This window comes from Gobio gobio (genome assembly GCF_949357685.1).
Source record: "Gobio gobio genome assembly, chromosome: 8".
NCBI lineage: Eukaryota > Metazoa > Chordata > Actinopteri > Cypriniformes > Gobionidae > Gobio > Gobio gobio.
Window position 1 is genome coordinate 26,154,011 of NC_137114.1, and position 22,134 is coordinate 26,176,144.

Here is a 22,134-nt window from a genome sequence, read left to right on the forward strand (position 1 = left end):
TATTTTTCATCGCTTCATAATATTAAGGTTGAACCACTGGAGTCACATGGACTATTTTAACAATGTCTTACCTTTCTGGGCCTTGAAAGTGGTAATTAAATAGCTGTCTATGGAGGGGTCAGAGAGCTCTCGGATTTCATCCAAAATATCTTCATTTGTGTTCTGAAGATGAACGAAGTTCTTACGGGCGTGGAAAGTCATGAAGGTGGGTAATTAATGAATTGATTAATGATTTTTGGGTGAACTAACCATTTAAGATTTAATGAAATCTGAGAGATTTCTGTCCCTCCATTGAAAGTCCAAAAGGTCATCAAGGGATCGTAAAACTAATCCATTTGATTAGAGCGGTTTATTTTCTAAAGAGGCAGGATCGCTTTATATGATGAACAGATTTAATTTAGGCTTTTATTCACATACAAACTAACAGCGAACACAAACAGAAGCTCAACCCTATTTGAGGAGTGAGAACAGGAGCGAGTTTCTTGTAGAAACTCAAACTGCGTAACTAGTCAATCAACTGTATGAGATGTAAGATGAAGTAGGTCCGGGGCTTGGCAGGTGCATTTTAGCCCATTCTTTTTTTAATAAATAATTATTGTAAATGAAGTCCTCAGTCCTAGTAAATGGAAACAGTCTTCCAATTTTACAAGGAAAACATTGAGACAAAGTAATATTTACCAACGGTATTAACTAACTGCCAGGTGAAAATGAACAGTATATTGTAACTTACAGATTTACAAATACAGTTAAAATTTCCAATGTAGTTCAAATAATGTCTCGTTTTTGATCTAAAAGAATATGTAAACTTCTATAATCAACACCGATGTATACATATAATTAAGAAATAGATGATGTTAAAGGCTCATTATTGGAAATACATTTTAATCAGGCACTTTGTAAATATACAACAACAAAAAAATCTTCAAAGGTTTAAGGTGGAAACTGAACAAAATTCAGTTTTCTGGTCATCCTTTACAATAAAAACACCACCACCTATCATCAATGCCCTTTGGATTATATAGGGTACAAAGGTAAGAAAAAAATGTCTGGCCATTTTTTGGACCACAGTGCTATTCAAAATTAATGTAAACAGATTTCATTCACCTATAACACTATGAACAGTGATTCGAACATTATGAGAAACTTTTTAAATGAACACAGAACAACTGAACATTATTTATTTTCCTTCAAGGCAGCATGAATATAACATGTTCACAGTTACGAGTGAGGAATTGTTTGTGTACAAAATTGAAGTATCTGCCATAAATATACGATTCTTAAACAAGTAGAGAGATATCCTGTTAAATCAGGCTAACCTCAAAAAAATGAATCTGAACATAATTTTAACAATCAGTCATAAACACGCTTTTCTTCAATAGGCACTGTCGATTTTCAGAATTACAAATTGAGTCTTTCGATGGGCATCGAAAATTTTCAGAAAAATCTGAAGAAAAAAAGTTTTTGCACAGAAATTAAGTATGGTCATATGGCAACATTTACAATCATCTTTTAAGTATTAGAAAATAATTTACAAAAATGTTTAACAACCACTTAAGCAAATTAAAAGGCTACAAATTAATTCTGCTAGGAGAATTACAATACTGCCATTATTTAGTCTGAAATATTTGTACTTTATCTCTTAACTTTAAAGCAATCTGTACATTGTAGAAACAAACATGTAACTGAAATCAAATCACCAGTGCTTTTTAACAAATATGGGTTTCATAACATTATTGAGCAATGTAATTTACATACATAAAAACAAAGTAATCCAGCATTTTGTGGTATAATACATTTCACCAATTGTTTACCCAAAGTAATGTTTGAAATTAGCTACAAAAAATGTACCTATACAGTACCTTGACTAGGGAGTAGTGGAGTTGTGAGAGAATATTTATTTTGTTCAAATGATGCGTTATTGGATAGCTTGATGTATTTATTAAAACATAAACATCCAGATAAAAATTACTTAGCATAAGCGAAGGAATTTGAACTTATCAAATTGCTATTTACAGCCTATTTTTTTGTAATTATGACATGATAACCTTTTCACTGGCCTTGAGAATATTTGTTAAGATCTGTTTTCAAAAAAGCACTTGAAAAAACATGAGAATAAAAAAAGGACAATACGTTATTTCCAGTTACGTTATGGTGTTTGTAAGTGTCAGCTCTTCAAAGGTGCTGATAAGAGCTGCCATAACAATTTTTAACAATTCTGTTATTGTTATTTCTTTGTAGTTTTGGAAATTCCTGGCACAGATAGCTTGTGTTCTTGCACTACAGCTGTTATGCTTCAACACTAAAAAAAGAAAAGAAAAAAACTTGTGCTAATTAAGTTTTTAGATTTCGAATCTCTTGTTTTAATATTTAGTTTCATAGCTACAATTGTGTTCCCATTAGTCAAGCTAAGGGAGGGGAAGCAGCATGTAGAAATCAATATGATCACTGTTGTCTGCAGCATAACCTTCAAAGACTGTACACTGGCATTTTGCAGATACTGTAACTTTTTTTTATATAAATACTGACAGCAAAACATGTTCCCCAAACATTTAAGAGCTTAATACTGAACATACTTAGAACACTTTAGAATCGCAACTGTTAATAAACCAGAACAAGCTCTGATAACAAACATATTGTTACGCCCACAAATATACAAATATAAATGTATGTCAATAAAATCACAGGTTATAGCAACCGTTTGACATATGTCATTCTTTTTAAACCAAAAAAACATCAGTACAAAAATATATAATACAAAAGTGTTTTCTCTTACAAAACATTGACATCAAACATAACTGTCCTTTAAAATGTGCAAATGCTGGGCTAATAAAAATGTCAGTTGATCTTCAGGATCATTAGAACAGCATTATAAAATAGTCATTTTTACAACTCAAGTCAGTAAGTCTAAAGAAGGGTGACAAATGCACCAAAACCTCTGGCCAGCCAGTGGGGCAACATTACATACAACATGATGTTGAGGACTATGCCAGAGGAGAGGCATTTTTAGAGAACCTGAGTCCTTTCGTGTGAGCTCTACTTGCATTAAATCCTCAGTTCTGTCTCCTCATGTTCCAAAGAGTGCTCAGTTGTATTGATAATGGAGGACGAGTGACCTCCAAAAGGAGCGATGGCTGGGGAATGGGCTGAAAGTGGTGAAAGCGATGGAGAAAAACTTGGAGACATGGCAATTGAGGAAACGGAGTCATCATGGTCAATAGGAGACCGCCGCAAAGAGGATAGGTGGGGAAATGTTCGGCCTACAGCAGGTTTTGGCAAAACAGTTTTGGCCCCTGGATGAGCTACAGAGGTAATTAGGGGAGGAGGGTCAATTCTGGGCTTGGGATCAGTCTTTGCTTTGGGATGAAATGGCCGCCGAGGGTTAGGTGGTGCATTCTCATCTTTTAATCTGGCAATTTCTGTAAAGACATTAGCCAGAGGCTGAAACTGAGGGCACCAGTCGAGGAGGTAGTCCCAGTTGTAGCTGCCTCTCAGTTCCTCATCACTAGCCACGATTGCTGTAAGAGAACCATCGACAGCAGGCTTACCATCCTCCGGGAAAGCATAATCTTTCGGATGCGAGATGTTAAGCCCTCTTCCAACCCCAAGATATCCACCACCTTCATCCCGATATGTTGGCAACTGGCTTGATAATATTGTTCCACTTAAACTTCCCAGTTTCTTCCCTTTAAACCATTGGTTTGCATCCATCCCCGGCTCACATGAAATGTCAGACAGCTGATCTGCATCTTGCTGGATTCCAGAGTCAGGCCCACGAGCTGCTATGTGCTCCTGCATAGAGGAGGAGATGCTAGAAACTCGTGGATACTCATTGATCATCCGAATCTCATCATCTTCTGCTGCTTCGGCTTCAGCGGAACCACGTCCACTAGAGTGGGATGGGTCAAGAGACCCACCTCGTGTGTATGTACCTCCTCCGTTCCCAGTCTGGTCTGTTGGATACCCAGGAAGGTTCTGATGATATAGCTTATCATCCCCAGGAACTTTCGAATTTTCAAGACTCTCCAGAACAGTACCGTTGGTGACTATTCTGGTGCAAGTCTCTTGTTCTTTGTACCTTTGGGATCTCAAGAGGTATATCACCACAACAACTATGATCAGGAACACAATGGCTGCCAAGGAAGCTGTTATAGCACTGGCAAGTACCACATTCATATCTGTGTTCAAGCCGAAGGATGTATGGGTGACATCAATAGTGATCTGGGCAGAAGATTTTCGGGAATTCTCCAAAGGACTGTGGGCAATAACATCCAACGTCATCTGACGTGTCTCTCTTTTAGACCGGCTTATATGACGATGATAGGCATCCATCTTGAGGGATATCACTCCAGTAGATGTGTTGACCTCAAAATAAGGTGAATTGTTTGCGAGTGAATAGAGGACGATGCCATCCACCCCTCCATCCTCATCATTAGCCTTTACTTGGCCGATGCTTTGCCCTTTCTTGGCACCCTCAGGTATACGGAAGGTGAAATCTGAGTTAGTGAAAACGGGGTCATACTCATCTTCACCAGTCACAAACACTTGCACTGTGACTGTAGCAGAGTAGTTGCCTGCATCCATTGCCATGGCAATAAAATTGAAAGTGTTTATCTTCTCAAAGTCAAATGTAAAGCGTGTTCGCAACTCACCGGAGGTTTGGTTCATTAGAAAGGAATCTTTACCATTGCCGGAATTGTACATCAGAAAATATCTCAGCTCTCCGTATGCTCCTTTGTCATGATCAATGGCATGTAATATGGTTACTAGAGCATTCTGGGGCTGGTTTTCACGAATGCTTGCTGTAAGTGTTTTAAGAGGAAAGTAAGGCCGGTTATTATTGATGTCCTTGACCTCGACAGTTACAGGAGCAAGAGCAAAGTGGCCCTGACCATCCGAGGCCTGAATAATGAACATGTAAGAGGACTGTTCCTCACTATCAAGAGACCTCCGCAGACGAAGGGACCCAGTCCACTGATCTACAGAAAAGAGCTCAGATTCATCTCCAGAACTGATTGAGTACTGAACTTCTCCATTAGGTGTCGAGTCAGGGTCCACAGCAAGAAGTTGAAGTATTTCTGTTCCTGTTTCTGCCCTTTCATTGACAACAACTTTGTATTCTGCCCTACTGAAGGATGGTGGGTTATCATTGGTGTCCATTACAGTGATTAAAACTGGTACACTTGAGCTTCGTTGTGGTATGCCACGATCTGAGACCACAATAGTAAGATTGTAGTCATTTGCGATCTCAAAGTCAAGCTTATCAACTAATATCAGCATTCCAACTGTCTGAAATCCATGGCCCTCAAGGAAGCGAACACTGCTCTCAATTTGGAAGGCATTGCCAATGTTCCCACTAGCGATGGCAAAATCAAAGCCACAGTTGTCCCTAGATAAGTCCCCATCCACTGCTTCAAGGGTTAGAATGGTCGAACCAGGAACTTCGTCTTCGGAAACAGAGGCTCTGTACTCAGTCTGGTGGAATACAGGGGCATTGTCATTGACATCAGACACATGCACCTGAACTGTGGTAAGGGCGGTCAACTGTGGTGTTCCACTATCACTGGCTTCAATCACCACCAAAATGGAAGGATGCTGCGAGTCAAACTCAACCTTCTGCTTGATGAACAGAGTACCTATGTATAGAAATTGCAGGATGAGATTCAAGGAAAGATCAGGGCTTTTATTATATGCCTTAAAACAGTGGTTCTTAACTGGTGGGTCACAAAGATTCAACACAGTGCGCACATCTAACGGGCAAAAAGCTCAATGAAGGTGCTCAACCACAAAAAACTACAAAAAGGAGGAGAAAGTTGGCACACCACAGCTCAAAAAAATATACAAATATTTATTTCATGTGCTCACCACAGGTGACATTTTGAGCCCAACGTCTCTTCATCTTAACTAGTGGGTGACAACCCAATAACAATAATAATATCCTGGACTGCCATGCATCGTACTCTAGAGTCTTTATGCAAAAATTTATCTGTCCTTGATATATAAGTAATAGCAACACAATATTTGGTGTTACACTACTTCTGTTGTTCATAATTTACTAAATTTAAAGTGATCTGTTCAGTCAATGTTATAATTTTTCATATTGATATGACAAAATTGATATGGTGTTGGATTGCCACTTGACGTCCTACAATGTGGGCCCTGACGAAAAAAAAAACAGCTGAGAACCACTGCATCAAATGTCTGGTTCCTTACAAATAAATTCTACAAGACATCTGACAATGATTTGGATGAAGAACAATAAACACAAAAGGATAACGGCAGGAACAAAAGGACAAATTACCATTGCTTGGGTCAACGTAGAACATGTCCTTTGTTGACACGACCCTGTATGTTATCCTTCCGTTCTCTCCAGAGTCCTTATCTGTAGCAGTTACTGTGATAACTGAGCTTCCTGCTGGCGAGTGTTCTGCTAGAGTCACCTGCCAAAGACATAAATCGGCCTTAACACTGACTGCTTTGAGCAGAACATCGCATCAATTTTTTTTAATTTTTTCTTAAAATAAATATTTTTCAAATGTGGTGCTCACAGGGAATATTTTCTGAATACAAATATGCGTCTCATTGACATTTAAATCAACTGCAAGTGCTTTTAAGGAGTGGAACTGATTTATTAAACAGAGTAGAGCATCAAAGCTTATGTAATCTGTTATTATTACAAAGCACTCTGGAGTACCTAATTCTGATTGGTCAAATGACTGTTTACTTTGTATTATTCAGTTATCTTATGTTGGGTTTAATTTCAGTGCTCACCCTAAACATGTGATCTCTTCTCACGTACCTCGTAAAGGTCCTGGGAGAAGACTGGAGCATTATCATTCACATCCTCCACAAGCACGGTCAGATTTGCGTAACTCTTTTGCTTGGTGTCTGAGGAGCTGACGGTCAGCATGTACCATGTTCTCTCTTCAAAGTCCAGAGAGGCGGTCAAGGACACCCCTCCTCCAAAGCGGTGTATTCCAAACTTCCCTTGAGTGTCTGAGTCCAGAAGAAGGGAATAGGAGAGAGCAGGCCCAGAGTCCACATCATTCCCTGTGACCTGAGTGATCACAGTTCCAATCAAAGTATCTAGAGAAAGAAAGAGACAATCTTGATAACCCTGTGTAAAATGTAATTAACTTGTTTCCATTTGTGGTTGCACCTTTCAAAAGTATTAAGTTTTGCTGGACAACGCCCATCATTACTGGACACATTTTACAACATCAGTGACAGGAAATAACCATTGAGGAGTTTGGCGAGAAAAACGCCTGGTAATTGAGTCAATCTTTCAGCACGGTGTGCCTCATTGTTTGTCTGCCAGAAAAAATAGGAAATTTCGTTCATTGATTACAGCAATGATATCGAGTTCAAACAGCAGTCAACTTACTCTCAGGGATCCGGACTTCATGTGGAACAGGGATGGTGGGACTGTTGTCATTCAAGTCTACAATGATCACCGTGAGAGTGGCAGAACCTGCTAACCGAGGACTGCCTCTGTCCGTTGCCATAATAACCAGGCTGGAGACAAAACAACAAAATTATAAGTCAAAGTCTGGATATTCTCAATTTTCATGTTGATCTGAAAAATGTAAGATGTTTTAAGATTTTTCAATGTAAATTCTAAAAATTATTACAATAAAGATAAAAAATATATTTATTATATGATTCAATTTGATGATTTTAACCAAATCAGTGCAACTGCCTCTACAGAAGTGTCTTCTGTAGTTCCGTCAACAAATACACAAGCATGGATTTTTTTAAATAGTACATTTAAGACATTATTTTTCAATCACTCATTTTTAAGGATCTACAGACCCCTTGTTCTCAGGTAAAAGGAAACAACATAAACATAATAGTGGAAGGAAGAACTTAGTACTTGGTCTGTGTCCAGATCTCTCTGTCCATGATGGCAGCGGTGGATATACTGCCAGTGATAGGGTCGATCTTGAAGAGGCCGCTCATGGATGATGACCTTATAGAGTAGGTCACCTGCCCATTCTGACCCTGGTCCAGGTCATTCGCCAACACCTGAGGAAATTACCGGTGAAATTGGCAATGAAAATACAGGCAGATTTGCTACAGCTGCTTGAGCGTAACATGAACCTCTAAGCAATGTTGGGTTTGGAACTCAAATTATAAAAAAAAGTTAAAAAGGGAATTGGTTGTGGCTATGTGGGACAGCTGAACCTATATTCTCACCATGGACAATGAAAACATTGTGGAAACGCAAAGGAAACTCTCCTAGCTTGCACTGAAAATATGCTGTATTTAAGCCAAGGGATGTTGTACTCCACAACTTTACACTTTTATGAACACTCAACCATTGAGAAAACATAAGGGAGATTACCGCACCTGAATGATAGGATGATCATAACCCTGGGCCTCACGAACATAAGCAACATAATTGTGAAGTTGAAAGCGTGGTAAGTTGTCATTGACATCCTGTAGGAGAAGGTTGACTGCCATGAAGGAGCTGGAGGATGCGGTTTCAGCCTTGACCACCAGGCGGAGTCGTGGGGTCTCCTCAAAGTCCAAACTTGTTGAACTTTCTACCCAAATCTCACCTAAAATAATGAATTTATTATGAACAATAGTGAAACATCTCACAATAAATTGATGCAAAGACTTAGATTTACTATCATACCTGTGTAGGAGCTGATGCTAAAAGACTGCTGCTTGTTGCCACTGAAAATGCTGTAGTTGATGCCACTGCTAGATCCATCTGGATAGTGAGCCTGTATCTGAACAACTGCTGTACCTATAAAAAGTCAAGACCTTTGAGGATTAAAATACATTTTCCATCAACTTGGCATGTATTAAAAGATTTTAGTGATGCACAGTATTTATCAATACCATAAAGGGTATCATCCAAATTAGCATTTTTTTATTTATCATATCAGACAACATTGGATATTTAGCCGTGCAACTCATTTCCCCAGCTTTTACATTACACTGGCATTACGACTTGCATGCAAGATGTACATTTTATCAGACCTTGGTGTTGCTAGCGTCATGCTATACTGTTCGAGCTACAATAATATCAGCTGGATATCAATGATGTACAGCAATTAGACCTTTCTGTAATGGATTCAGAGGCCATTATCGTACCTTTAGCGGCATTCTCCTGAAGACTCACATCCCTAGCGTTGCGCGAGAAACGGATGCCCTGGTAACTCTGCTCTCGGAAGTACACAACCACCACTCCTAGAGAGGACTGCGATGGGTTTCCCTGATCCATGGCCTCCACAATGAGGGTCCGCTGGCTCTGGGTCAGAGCATGGAGCTTCTCAGTGGCCTGGATGTCCCCCGTCAAGGAGTTTATGGTGAAGCCTTTGACAGGATTCGCAAACCGATAAAATACAGATCCATTTGCACCAAAGTCCTTATCTTCAGCTCTCATGGTGGCCAGCACTTTGCGGTTGGAGAGACTAGTGCTGGAGACATTGATGATGAGTGGGTCTGTGATGAAGAAGGGGGCATTGTCGTTTACATCTAAGATGTGGACGGTCACATCAGCGGAAGTGTTACGGGGATTGGCTGCTGAGGAGTCCATGGCGTAGACTTGGAAGCTGTAGGAAGCCACTTTTTCTCGGTCAAGAGCTGCCGCTGTAATAATGCGACCTGTGTGTTGGTCCACAATAAACATACCTCTGGATTCTCGACTCAGGAAGTAGACCAGCTGGCTGTTGGACCCTTCGTCTTTGTCAGAGGCTGAAACCTCAAGGACAAGAGACCCTTCTGAAGCATCCTCTGACACTTCCATAGAGTAGCTGCTGCTGGGAAACACTGGGCTGTTGTCATTCAGGTCCAGCACATTGATGTCCAAAGTGACAGTGCTGGTGAGGGGCGGTATACCCTGATCTTGTGCCTCCACGGTGAGGGTGTACTTTGCTTTGGACTCTCGATCCAAAGGCCTAGAGGTGGACAGCACACCTGATTTCCTGTCCAGGTGGAAATCGCCAAAATGGTCTCCCTCTGAGAAATGAAAATATAAAAATAATGTTGTCTTCTGGCCTGTTCAATTTCATCAACACTGACCTGCGAAGTGTTCAATGTAAATTGCATAATACCTTATTAAATGTCATAACTATATCCTGTAATGTAATACAGGAATGGATAAATAAATAAACAGGTTTACTTATATCCGCTACAACAGACAATTAATGATGCAAAAACCATAACTTTATTTTACAATGTTACTGTATCACATGAAAAAAGAGAAAAATAATAAATGGTTATCATTTAACCTTGTCCTCAAAGGACGCTTGGTAATTGAACAAATCAGTTTAGTTATTTTTATTAAACTTTTATTGAACTAATTGTTATTAATTATTTTTTACTCATGTGTGAACAATTTTGTAGCTGTTTGTATAAAATATATAATAATATTTAACATGTATCATACAACAACATTAATATTGCTCATGGCATTAATACCAGTGATTTTGTAGTGCACCACCCCACTGTCCCCGGAGTCTTGATCTGTAGCTCTAACTGTGAAGAGCGTCACAGGCTCCTGGTTCTCAGGCACCTCCAGACTGTAGTACACTCTCCCAAAAGCCGGCCTATTGTCATTCTCATCCAGCACTGTGACGCGCACTGTGGTCTTGGCGAAATTGGGAGGAGAACCACCATCTCTGGCATAAACTGTTTATGAGAAAGAGGTTATAAACTGGCTAAACAAACGCGTGGCCAACCGTGACATGACATTGGCAGAAACAAACAAAAAAATGCAATCTTTGCTATTTAAAGCATATCCGAGAATAAATTCTCTGTTGCAAGCAGTTGCGTTCTGTCTGAAGTACCTGTCACAGCATACACCCCTTGGGCTTCCCTGTCTAAAGCTTTGGAGGTGGTTATGACTCCTGTCACCGGATGAATACTGAAATCATCTCCTACAATGCTTCCGTACATCACAATTCCATTGGTCCCTATGGAAAAAGCATAAAGACATGACATGAGATGAATCGGAATGTTTCCCCGAATGCAAGTCCAAATGATCACATCTGAGGAAAAAAAGTAATCATTCTTAAGAGGCTGTGTTCACTTTGTACAATGGACTTTTCTCACGGAATAAGTAAACTCGGCAGCGCACCCTGTTTTTATTTGTTTGTAGTTAATACCGCTGTCTAAGCAGTTGGTCTCAATCGCCCTCCCCCTAGTCTTTGGATGGCAGATCGCGTGCAAAAGGCGAGCAATCTGGCAGAGTGTCACCTGTTTACCTCGCTAATTGTTCATGGAGAGAAAGTTTATGATCCTTCTGTTTTATTTGCCCCTGAGTAAGTCCAAGAGAATGCAGCACTCCCCTTCCACCACCCCCTGGGCTGGCACCAATTAAAACCACACACTTTTATTTGTGATGGGTTTGGCTGTGATATCTAGTGTTTTCAGGGGAATGCTAGCCGTAAACGAACATTCGTGTCACTTTTAAAGAGGATGGTGTGTAATCTCACAAGGTAAAAAAGAAATGAACTTTTCTCACTCAATGCGTGTTTACAGACTGTATCGTTTAATATCAGACTTGCATACTTACATCAGACAATGTAAGCAAGTATATCTGAGTTTTTAAAAATTATTATTCATTTAATATGTTCATTTAGTGTGATTAAATAAAGAACACGATGCAAAATTAACATAATTAATCATCCTCCTGAATCATATGTACATTTGGTAATAAGAGATTTTCCTACCATCTGACTAATTCAAGATTAAAAGTACCAACTTCATGTTTTTGCGAGTCTGCAGGCAATGTACCTTGCCAAACCACATTTACACAGAGCACATGGCGCAGAGTCTTATAAATGCGGCACTCATGGCGTGAGATGTGATATAATGGCCGAAGACATTAGTCTCTGTTTACACAGCAGTGTTGTTATTGTTAACTAAAACTATTAAAAATAACATTTGTGTTAATTAAAATATAGAAACAATAAAGATAAAATAAATATTATTATGGCTAACTGAAATAAAATAAGTTTAAGTTGAATTACTAAAAACTAAAACTGAAATAAAACTAAAGCTAAATAAAAAAATATATATAAAAAAACTAAAATGAAAAAAGTTAAACTAAAATGAAATATTAAATAAAAAAAATAAAAGCTAATTTAAAATATTAATAAATAATATAATTGCATATAAATACTAAAATGAAAATTAAAAAATATATATACTGTATGTGACCCTGGATCACAAAACCAGTCATAATGGTCATAATTATGACAGTTTTTTTCATTATAATAAATTATATTATAATACAGCAAAAACTGATAAGCGTATGATGTATGGTTTGTTAGGATAGGACAATATTTGATACAACTACTTGAAAATCTGGAATCTGAGGGTGCCAAAAAAATCTAAATATTGATTAAATCGCCTTTAAAGTTGTCCAAATTAAGTCCTGCATATTACTACTAATAATACACTTTTTATATATTTACGGTCGGAAATTTACAAAATATCTTTACTTAATACCCTAATGATTTTTGGCATAAAAGAAAAATAGATAATTTTGAGCCATACAATGTATTGTTGGCTATTGCCACAAATATACCCATGTGACTTATGACTGGTTTTGTTGTCCAGGGTCACATATTATTTTTAATTGTATATTAATATGAGTAATCAAATGTAATTGCATTTTTAAATTAATTAAAATATATATTTTTTTTAAATAAAATAATATCAATTAATTAATCATATTAATTTAAATAAATAACATTTAATGAAATATAAATGATAATATATAATGATAATATTATAAATACACCACCAGTGGACCGTGCCAAAACTTGCATGTTTATATAGGAGTATATTTTACCTTGATCCATATCAGAAGCTGAAACCACCAATACAGTGGTTCCTGCAGGCTGATTCTCTGCAATAAAAGCTTCATATTCGCTTTCCTCAAAGTACGGTGCCTCATCGTTTACGTCAATCACCTGGATTGACAGTAACTGGGAGCTGCTGTGCTGTTGTAAACCGTGGTCTTCTGCCACTACGGTCAAGTTGTAGAGGTCTTGCTCTTCACGGTCAATTGGTCTAAGAATAGACAAAGACCCTAAAGAGGAAATAAGCAAAAGTGTTAGGCTACCATATGATGAATGTAATAAGCTTTGTGTCTGGTATTTCTTGTGAGTGATCGCCTGCTGAACTGCATTCAAACAATTACACAGTAATGAAGCCATGATGTAAATTGTTTAAAACAAAACCACTCGCACTTAAGCAGAGCCTCATTCACACGCTCGCACGACGAATGATTTCCATCTTGTAGCACACTTTGATCTTGCATAAGCAACATCACAGCACGAAGAGTTGACGCCTTTCTGCTGTGTTAAAAATGAGTGAAAGTCATGCGACGGATTTAAATAATACGTTTTTTCCCATGCAGAGCCCTCCCTACCTGAACACTCGCTGAGCCACTGTAACAGCTCAACTATCTGGCCGCAGTTTATGAGTTTTTTCCACAGCAAACACAACGAGCGCACAAACAAGCACTCTAGACACGCAACGGCCCTGCCTGCCGTGCCCTGCTCAAATTTGGGGGTGCCAGCGCCCCTATCGTTAGCCTACCACAAGCGAGCGGTGCTCCTATTGATCCAATCTCAATTTCATGCTTTTAAAGAACCAGACGCAATGATTCAAAGCAGGCTGTAAAGGCATGATGGGAACTGGGACACTAGAGGGTGTTTTCGTTCTGTCTTGACTTATTTTTCCCTCTCTTCTATCTCCATAACGCTGAGCTAACATGCCTCTGAGGCTTTAATCTGGTTAGAATTACCAGCTCGAATATTTTCAGACAATTTGACTCCTCAACAGTTGTGCTCCGATAACGTAAGGAGAACCCAAGAGGAAGAATGAAGATGTTTTGCTTTTCTATTCTCATGTTAATAGCTGAGGGGATTAATAATGAGCTTCCAAAGTAAGTGAAAGAGTTTGCACAAGGGGGTTGTCATTTACAAAGCAGACAAATGTTATTTTAAAGAGACAGTTCTCCCAAAAATGAACATCCTATCATCATTTACTTAACCTTGCGTCATTCCGAACATGTATGCTTTTCTTGCTTTCATGGATTACAAAAGTTTGATGAAAAGCTGAGGCAGATCTTCGCTATACAATGAACGTGAATGCAGACAAACAGCTTTCAAAGCTACAAAAATGTCATAAAGAACCACACAAGTATCATAAAGTTAGTCTATGTGACTTTTGTGGTATAATCCAATAAGTCTTCTGAAGCCATATGATAGTTTTGAGGAAAAGAACAACCATTTTTTTCAGTTGTTATTCACAAAAAATATGTTCAGCTGCAGCTCTTAAATATCATTCACATGTCTTGACTTCATTTTTGACTTCAGTGATGCCTTTGTCATTGATTCTCATCTCCGATGATCTCAATACTCTCCAAATTTGACAATGCACAAATAAAAAAATAAAACATCTACAACAGAAAGGAACAATGACTTCAACATTTGACTCCAACATCTGACTTCAACATTTTCAAAATACAATGCACTAGTAGTATGGACACATTTTATGGTGACCATTTTATGGCTTTTTGTCGTTTCTGCAGCTTGACAGCCTCTGGTGACCATTTATCATACTTTCACTTCATGGAAAAGAGATGTTTAAACTCACTTTAAGCTTATTTTGACAGCTTAAAGGGATCGTTCACCTAAAAAAGAAAATTAGCCCATGATTTACTCACCCTCAACAAGCCCTCCTAGGTGTATGACATTCTTCTTTCAGGCGAATACAATCGGAGTTATATTAAAAAAGTCCTGGCTAATCCAAGATTTATAATGGCATTATAATGGTTTGAGATTTTGAAGCCCAAAAAAGTGAATCCATCCATCATAAAATAATCCATACAGCTCCAGGGGGTTAATAAAGGCCATTTGAAGACAAAGTGATGCGTTTGTGTAAGAAACATATACATATTTAAAACGTAAATAAACTAAAAATAACTAGCTTCCGACAGACGGACGTAATCATCGATTTATGGCGAAAGAGTAACCCCTGACCTGGCAAATGACGTATTGATGAACACGGAAGCGCAGAGAATAGAGCAAAACAAAACAACTGTCACAAATTAGAAGTCTAAAAAGAACATTTTTAAAGAGAAATGTCGGACGATTTTGATATAAGAGAAGCTTGAGTATGTTGCCCAGCCCTATTTGTACAAACCGCGAGGCGTCAAAGCTTACGTTACTCCCACATCGTGTCAGGGGTTCCTCTTTTGGCATAGGCCATCTGCTAGTTATTTTAGTTTGTAAAGTTTTAAATATGGATATTTAAATGGAAACCCATCATTTTGCTTCAGAAGGCCTTTATTACCCCCCTGGAGCCGTATGGATTACTTTTATGATGGATGGATGCACTTTTTTGGCCTTCAAATTCACCATTCACTGCCATTATAAAGCTTGGAAGATGATATTTTTTAATTAACTCTGTGTTCGTCTGAAAGAAGAATGTCATATACACCTAGGAGGGCTTGAGGGTGAGTAAATCGTGGGATCATTTTCATTTTTGGGTGAACTATCCCTTTAATATTTCCCAATATTTCCATTTCTCTAAATTGTTTTTTTTTTAAATATTTGATTGCACAATTATTTCTGTAGTATGTTATTGCAATGACCTGTACAACAGGCTCAATCACTGTGAGCACAAGCTAAAGTACAGGCTTGGTCTAGTTCCCTATTTTAATAAATCCAGGATCCTTAATATTGAGTGCGGGGTCCACAAGCAAAGAAAGGTCCACAACAAAGCATTAACATAGAAACACAATCTGAGCTATCTGTTAGTGGCAAAACATGCTGTAAATAGCTACCAGCTCAGTGGTGTGTACTGTCTTACACTCTTGCTTTACGTCATGATGCACTAATGCCCAAACACATAAACAGAGACGAGAGAAACTCACAGCACAGGGCAGCATTTCTCAGATGTTGAGCTGGCGGTTTTTAGGATTAAGAGAACTAAAGGGCATTTAGAAGATTCTGACTTGGGGGTCAAAAATGCGAGTCAAGCAGAAACGCAGAATCAACATGAAGGTGCATTTTGCATGCAATGCAATTTTGCAAAGAAAATCATATGGGTCTGGAACGATATGAGGGTGAGGAAATGATGACAGAAAACTAATCCCTCAATGTCCTGTTCACACACCAATTTAATCACTGCTGTGTGTCCTAATGTTACTGCTAGGTTGAGTAATTGGCCATAGCATTTGAAAATCACTCAAAATGCAAGACACATCAAATAACAAGGTTTCAACAGATAAACATAAACACTTTGCACAATTATGGTTGCATTACAGCTGTGCTAACCATTCTTATCATTTTCCATACACATCACAGAATCTTTATAGTGTTTAGTTTTGTTGTTTTATAAATAAGAATGAGTTAAAATGTGCTTAAAATCAGTTATTATTTTGTATTGTTCAATATATGTAAATATACTGTACACTATGTTCAAAATGTTGGGGTCTGTAAAAAATATTTATTTTGAAAACAAACAAAAAACTTTTATTCAGCAAGGACTCGTTAAATTGATCAAAAGTGACAGTAAAGACATTAATAATGATACAAAATATTTGTATTTCAAATAATAAATGCTGTTCTTTTGAACTTTCTATTCATCAAAGAGTTCTGAAAAAACTGAAATATTAAGCAGCACAACAATAAGAATACGATTCTTAAGCACCAAATAAGCATATTAGAATGATTGATCATGTGACACTGAAGACTGAAGTAATGATGCAGAAAATTAATCATAGGAATATATATAATTTGTATATATTTTAAAATAGAAAACAACGATTTAAAACTGTAATTTAATTTTTTGCGCAGCCTTGGTAAGCATAAGAATTTTTTTTTTCAATCTTAGCGACCCCAAACTTTGAACAGTAGTGTATATTTAGCAAAATAGAAAAGTAAAACAATGAAAAAATAAATAAATGCGATTGTTAATAATCTTTACATTTATGTAAAAGGTTTGAAAACAGAGCAATATATTGTGCACATCGCACATTTCATTCAGACTGAGTTGCTGATTGGTTTACCTGTATCTGGGTTAAGGCTGAACTTTCCTCCGTTGTTGCCGCTCTGGATACGGTATGTCACTCGTCCGTTCTCTCCCTGGTCTGCATCTACAGCCATGACATAGATCACGACAAAACCCACAGGCTGGTCCTCCATCACACTCACCACAGACGGTGAGATGAACACAGGGTCGTTATCATTCACATCAGTGACAAATATGCGGGCTGTGACTGTTCCACGGCGCCTCTGACTGACATCGGGGGCCGAATCAGTCGCCTGAACCACCAAGAGTAGCGAAGAGGTCCTCTCATGATCCAGCATCATTCCCAGAGAGAGAACTCCTGTAGTTGGATCCAGGAACAGGAGATCTGGGACGTTTGGCCACTGTTGAAGGATGGAATAGTGTACTTCACTGTTGGGTCCACTTCCGTCTTTATCAACGGCCTGGAATGTGTAGATAGACGACCCAGGATCTGTGCTCTCAGGGACGACTATGATGACGGGGTCTTCGGGAAACTCAGGTGCATGATCGTTGCTGTCCTGGACATCAATTACCAATGTTACAATGTGACTTTTAGGGAGGGGCATGGAGAAGTCATCCACCTCAACCTGAAGAGTGTATCGAGGAGCTTTTTCAAAGTCCAGCTCACGGGCCAGGTAGACGTCACCTGTCTGGCGGTCTACCACAAAGGTGCCGTCACAGTCTGTGCCTCCCACCACGGTATACGTGACCTGTCCTGCTTCAGGAAGGGTCTGAGAATCAGGTGAACGTACAGACCCCACGATAGAGCCGGGTTTAGCTCCCTCCACAGAATTCAACGTTAATGGTTGGGAGTTAGCGGTGGCCGATCCTTTACTTGAGCTCAGAACCTGTAAAAGAAAGACATTTATGTCTGTGATGAATGCAAAGCATTGCTAAATGTTCGACATGTTCATTTGACAACAGGAAAGGAGTTCATTTGATTAAACTAGATTCAACTCATGATATCCTATTTAGCTTATTTAGCTCAGTTTTTTAAAAATGGTGTAGATATTTAACTATACGTATATGTGTACTTAACGTTTTCTCTTCATTTACTAAAACAATAAAAAACATTATGTAAAATAAAAAATTAATTGAAATAAAATAACATTAAAATATATTTTATTTCAGCTAGTTTACAAGGCAACATTTGTCATTTTCTTTTAGTTTAACCCTCTGGGGTTCTTCAATTATGGGTCACACTCAGGACCTTCAGGTCAAAAATGACCCGGAGGGCGGGATTAAGATAAAAAAAGATTTGAGTAAAATCAATGAAATATATTTTTGTTCAATAATATTTTTGTTTTCTTTTTTGGTGTTTTGAGATAATTTTATAATTTATAATTAATATTTATGCAATAATTATGACTCATTTTTTCCCATTGAATATAATAAAAAATTATATATATATATATATATATATATATATATATATATATATATATATATATATATATATATATATATATATATATATATATATATATATATATATATATATATATATATATATATATATATATATATATATATATATATATATATATTATTATTTTATTTTTTTAATTAAAGCTGTATATAATTTTAGAGTCAAGCCTAGGCCTCATGAAAGCAATTTTTAAAATGAGATCGGTGCCATCCGGTGGACACATTGAGCATTTTTATCACGCAATAGCACATTTTTACCACTACAGTGGATCTTGCGTTTTATAAAAAAAAAAAAAAAAAACGTAGCTTCATCGGAATGGTCCGAACCTTGGTGACTTTATTGGTACTTGGTATATGAACACCCAAAAAAATTGGGGACATGACTTGAAAAGTCTAAGTGGTCGTAAAAAAAAGGCACACTCAGGACCTTCGGGTCAAAAATGACCCCCATAGGAAATGAATGGGAAATTAGTTTTTTTGTGCATACAATCTACAAATCAGCCAGGATGCAGAACAAAAGGATTCAACAGTGAAGGGGTGAATCTCTAAAACATCAAGAGTGCAAAACAGACAAAAAAACACACACACACACACACACACACACACATTGTGTTTTTGTGTGTGTGTGTGAGTTTTTTCTAATCCTTCTGCATCCTGGCTGATTTGTAGATTGTATGCACAAAAAAACTCTGTATTTTCATATTTTTGCCAATTTCCCATTCATTTCCTATGGGGGTCATTTTTGGGTCACCCCAATTTTTTTAGGTGTTCATTTACCAAGTACCAACAAAGTCACCAAGTTTCGGACCATTCCGATGAAGCTACGATTTTTTTAATTTGGGTCAGAAATGACAGAAGAGCCCCAGAGGGTTAAGTACTAAAATAACTAAAGCTATATATGCACATCTTAGCTAAATGACAAAAACACAACAAAATTACTAAATCTATAACTAAAGTTCAAAAACAGAAATTATGAAAATAAAATCTAATTTAAAATATTACTAACAGTACATCAGATACTAAAACAGCACTGGAACTAAAGTTACACAAAGCAAACACAGTACCAAATCCAACACTGTTTATAGTAAATATATATAGAAAAATATATATTTTATTAACTTGCCTAAACCACATAGGACTGATACTACGCAAAATTGAAAAATAAGCCAAATAGGAATGAAAGGAAACAAAAATGTCCTATATTATTTTTGATTACTATAAACCACAAAAGATCTAACATCAGGTCTTTTGGTTTTGGCTTTTGGTTGATTAATTGAACTACATCAGAACAGACCTACAACCTATGTGTCCAGCCAGTGGACTACAAATCCAACAAAACACTTTTGCAGCCCACATTTTCTTCTCTTTCTCCTCTTTTTTTTTGGGTGTTGGGGGGAGGGGTTAGAAGCTCAAACAACAAACCAGCTAGCATTAATCAGAGTTAATTTGATGGGTCTGTAACTGCCAGGAAAAATAATACTGGATTAAAGTAAACATAATCAGAATAGGAAACTGTTAGGACATCCAACATTTGCAAATATTCTTAATAAAAATACAGAATCCTCATAGATGACTCAGAAACACTTCAAAGCAAAAGAACCTCACTTCCTAATATGGAAGCCTGCACAGTTTCTTTTCACAGATGAGACATTGTTTTGATAGCTAGAGACTGTGTATGTGCACAGAAAGAAAGAAAAAGACAGATATAGAGAAATGGAAACAAACATTTAGATAAGGAAAAACACATAGAAACATAGAGTTACTAATCCTTAGAAGCTATGTGTTAGAACTCAAACAAGTTTGAGAATACAAGTATGCACAGCAATACAGGTGCTCATGAATACCTATTAATTTTTTTTTCTATGACTAAATCATCATTACGCAGCAGTGTGATTAGTATATTGGCAATAACGAGATTCTTGAGGCCAAGTCTTCTAATGAAACATAATAGGACAGAGGAGTAATTATTCCCACATTAAGCGGTAAATGACATGTCAAAGCACGTTCCAACAAAATATCTACTTTTTTCCCCCCGCACAGCTGCTTTTAAATCCAACTGTTGATTCCTAAAAGTATCAAAGCCTTGCCAGAGCTCTTTTTATTCTAATTAGATATCAATTATAAACTTCATTATTTGTTTTGGCACATACATAACAATATTAAATGATTACCCAGCATAAATGTGTTTTCCAGGCATTTGCATGTCGGAAATTACTACCGTGGCTGTCTGTTGTGTCTGTTTCCACTCTGTTGACTAGTTGGAGAAATATTAATTTGATCACTGGGGTATTTCACAAGGAGCTTTTCTATTCTTCAAAGGGCTACTGAACTGTATTACGAGACTTTGACACAGCATAGCAGAAAGCACAGCTGGCACTTGTATCGGTGCAGCTGGGAGACGGTCACTCCTACTTTGAATGTTTTACACCGTAATATCACGCTTAAAATGTTGCAGACAACAACGGCTAGAGGGGTGGGGAAAAAAAGTCAAGGCTAAGGCATTCATCTTTGAGCGCCTAAAATTAGCCAGCTGAGAGTATTTTTCCCGGCATTGCTCGGGGAAGGTTACAAGACTTGGACTAGGAGAGATGAGCTAGCTATGGAAATTTGCAATGCAAGAATGTAAGCCTTGATTAGGCCAACTAGATCACTCCATATTTCCTTCACATGCTGTTTAACCTGAGAGCGGATGTAAACGGATCCATTCCTGTAGAGAATCATTTGCAAGTTCATATTTTCATATAACAGTATCAAATAAATAATTTTGCATGTTATGGTGATGAGTAGATCCATGTGGCGGAAGGTGTTATTTTTAACAAGCCAATCTCTGATATGACCAAAGGCCCTTGTGTTAACTTCCATTTTTGAAGGTTTATAGCCATAACTAATCAAGGCACAATATACATTGTCAGGAAACCTGACAAAGAATGAGGGTCCAGAGGGGACGTTTAATCCATCTGTCATCCAGTGGATTCAATTTACATGATTTAGATTGGTTCACAGACTCTAGGTGCATCTTAACCTAGCCACCGTTTCATATGTCCCATCTGATTCCTAGAGGGAGACTGACCTGTATTTTCAATGTTATGGTGGAGCTCTGAGGGGGTGAACCTCGGTCCGAGGCCAGGATGACGAAACTGTACTCAGGCCGCTCAGAATGACTCAAAGGGGAAGACGACCGCAGCTCTCCGGTGTTTGGGTTCAGAGTGAAACGTTCAGCTCTGGGACCTACGGCAAAGACAGGATGGAACAAGTCAAGTTTGTGTGCATCACTGTATGTCCTAACCAGATAAAGGATGTTTGGATAGACCAGTTTTCTACTGTACAAAGGCTGCATATGACTTCTGTGTTGTTAGAGACCCCATCTGGATTTGATTAATACAGAATGAAATAGGTATGTGTCAAATTCAGTAAATGTGCTGCAAAACATATTTAATGATCTCACGCATCAACACATTACCTTCTACACTTCACGTCACGCTGCCTGAACTGTGATGAATAGCAGAATATTAGCACATGGGTGAGGTATGATGTATTTTTGGTATACGCATTCGTTTTTAGCATCAGTATACAGTGCAATCTTAACAAATAACTAAAACTTTAATTTTATTAAATCAGCAGTGCTTGTTTTCTATTTGAGCAGAGTCACAATGGGTAGTC

At 37.8% G+C, this 22,134-nt stretch overlaps 1 protein-coding gene across 1 annotated transcript in view; it reads right to left on the bottom strand.

Moving 5' to 3' along the window:
- Window positions 1-876: 876 nt before the first annotated feature.
- dchs1a (dachsous cadherin-related 1a) overlaps window positions 877-22,134 on the bottom strand; it is a 114,701-nt gene continuing 93,443 nt past the window's right edge. Inside the window, exons 9-21 of the mRNA XM_079822930.1 lie at window positions 21,545-21,702; window positions 17,045-17,894; window positions 12,812-13,051; window positions 10,800-10,925; window positions 10,432-10,641; window positions 9,103-9,969; window positions 8,639-8,752; window positions 8,347-8,558; window positions 7,871-8,022; window positions 7,382-7,512; window positions 6,797-7,083; window positions 6,299-6,437; window positions 877-5,633 (exon numbers count right to left, since the gene is read on the bottom strand). Of these exons, the coding sequence (XP_079679056.1) occupies window positions 3,043-5,633; window positions 6,299-6,437; window positions 6,797-7,083; window positions 7,382-7,512; window positions 7,871-8,022; window positions 8,347-8,558; window positions 8,639-8,752; window positions 9,103-9,969; window positions 10,432-10,641; window positions 10,800-10,925; window positions 12,812-13,051; window positions 17,045-17,894; window positions 21,545-21,702 (6,077 nt within the window). The 3' untranslated portion in view covers window positions 877-3,042. The remainder of the gene's footprint in view (window positions 5,634-6,298; window positions 6,438-6,796; window positions 7,084-7,381; window positions 7,513-7,870; window positions 8,023-8,346; window positions 8,559-8,638; window positions 8,753-9,102; window positions 9,970-10,431; window positions 10,642-10,799; window positions 10,926-12,811; window positions 13,052-17,044; window positions 17,895-21,544; window positions 21,703-22,134) is intronic.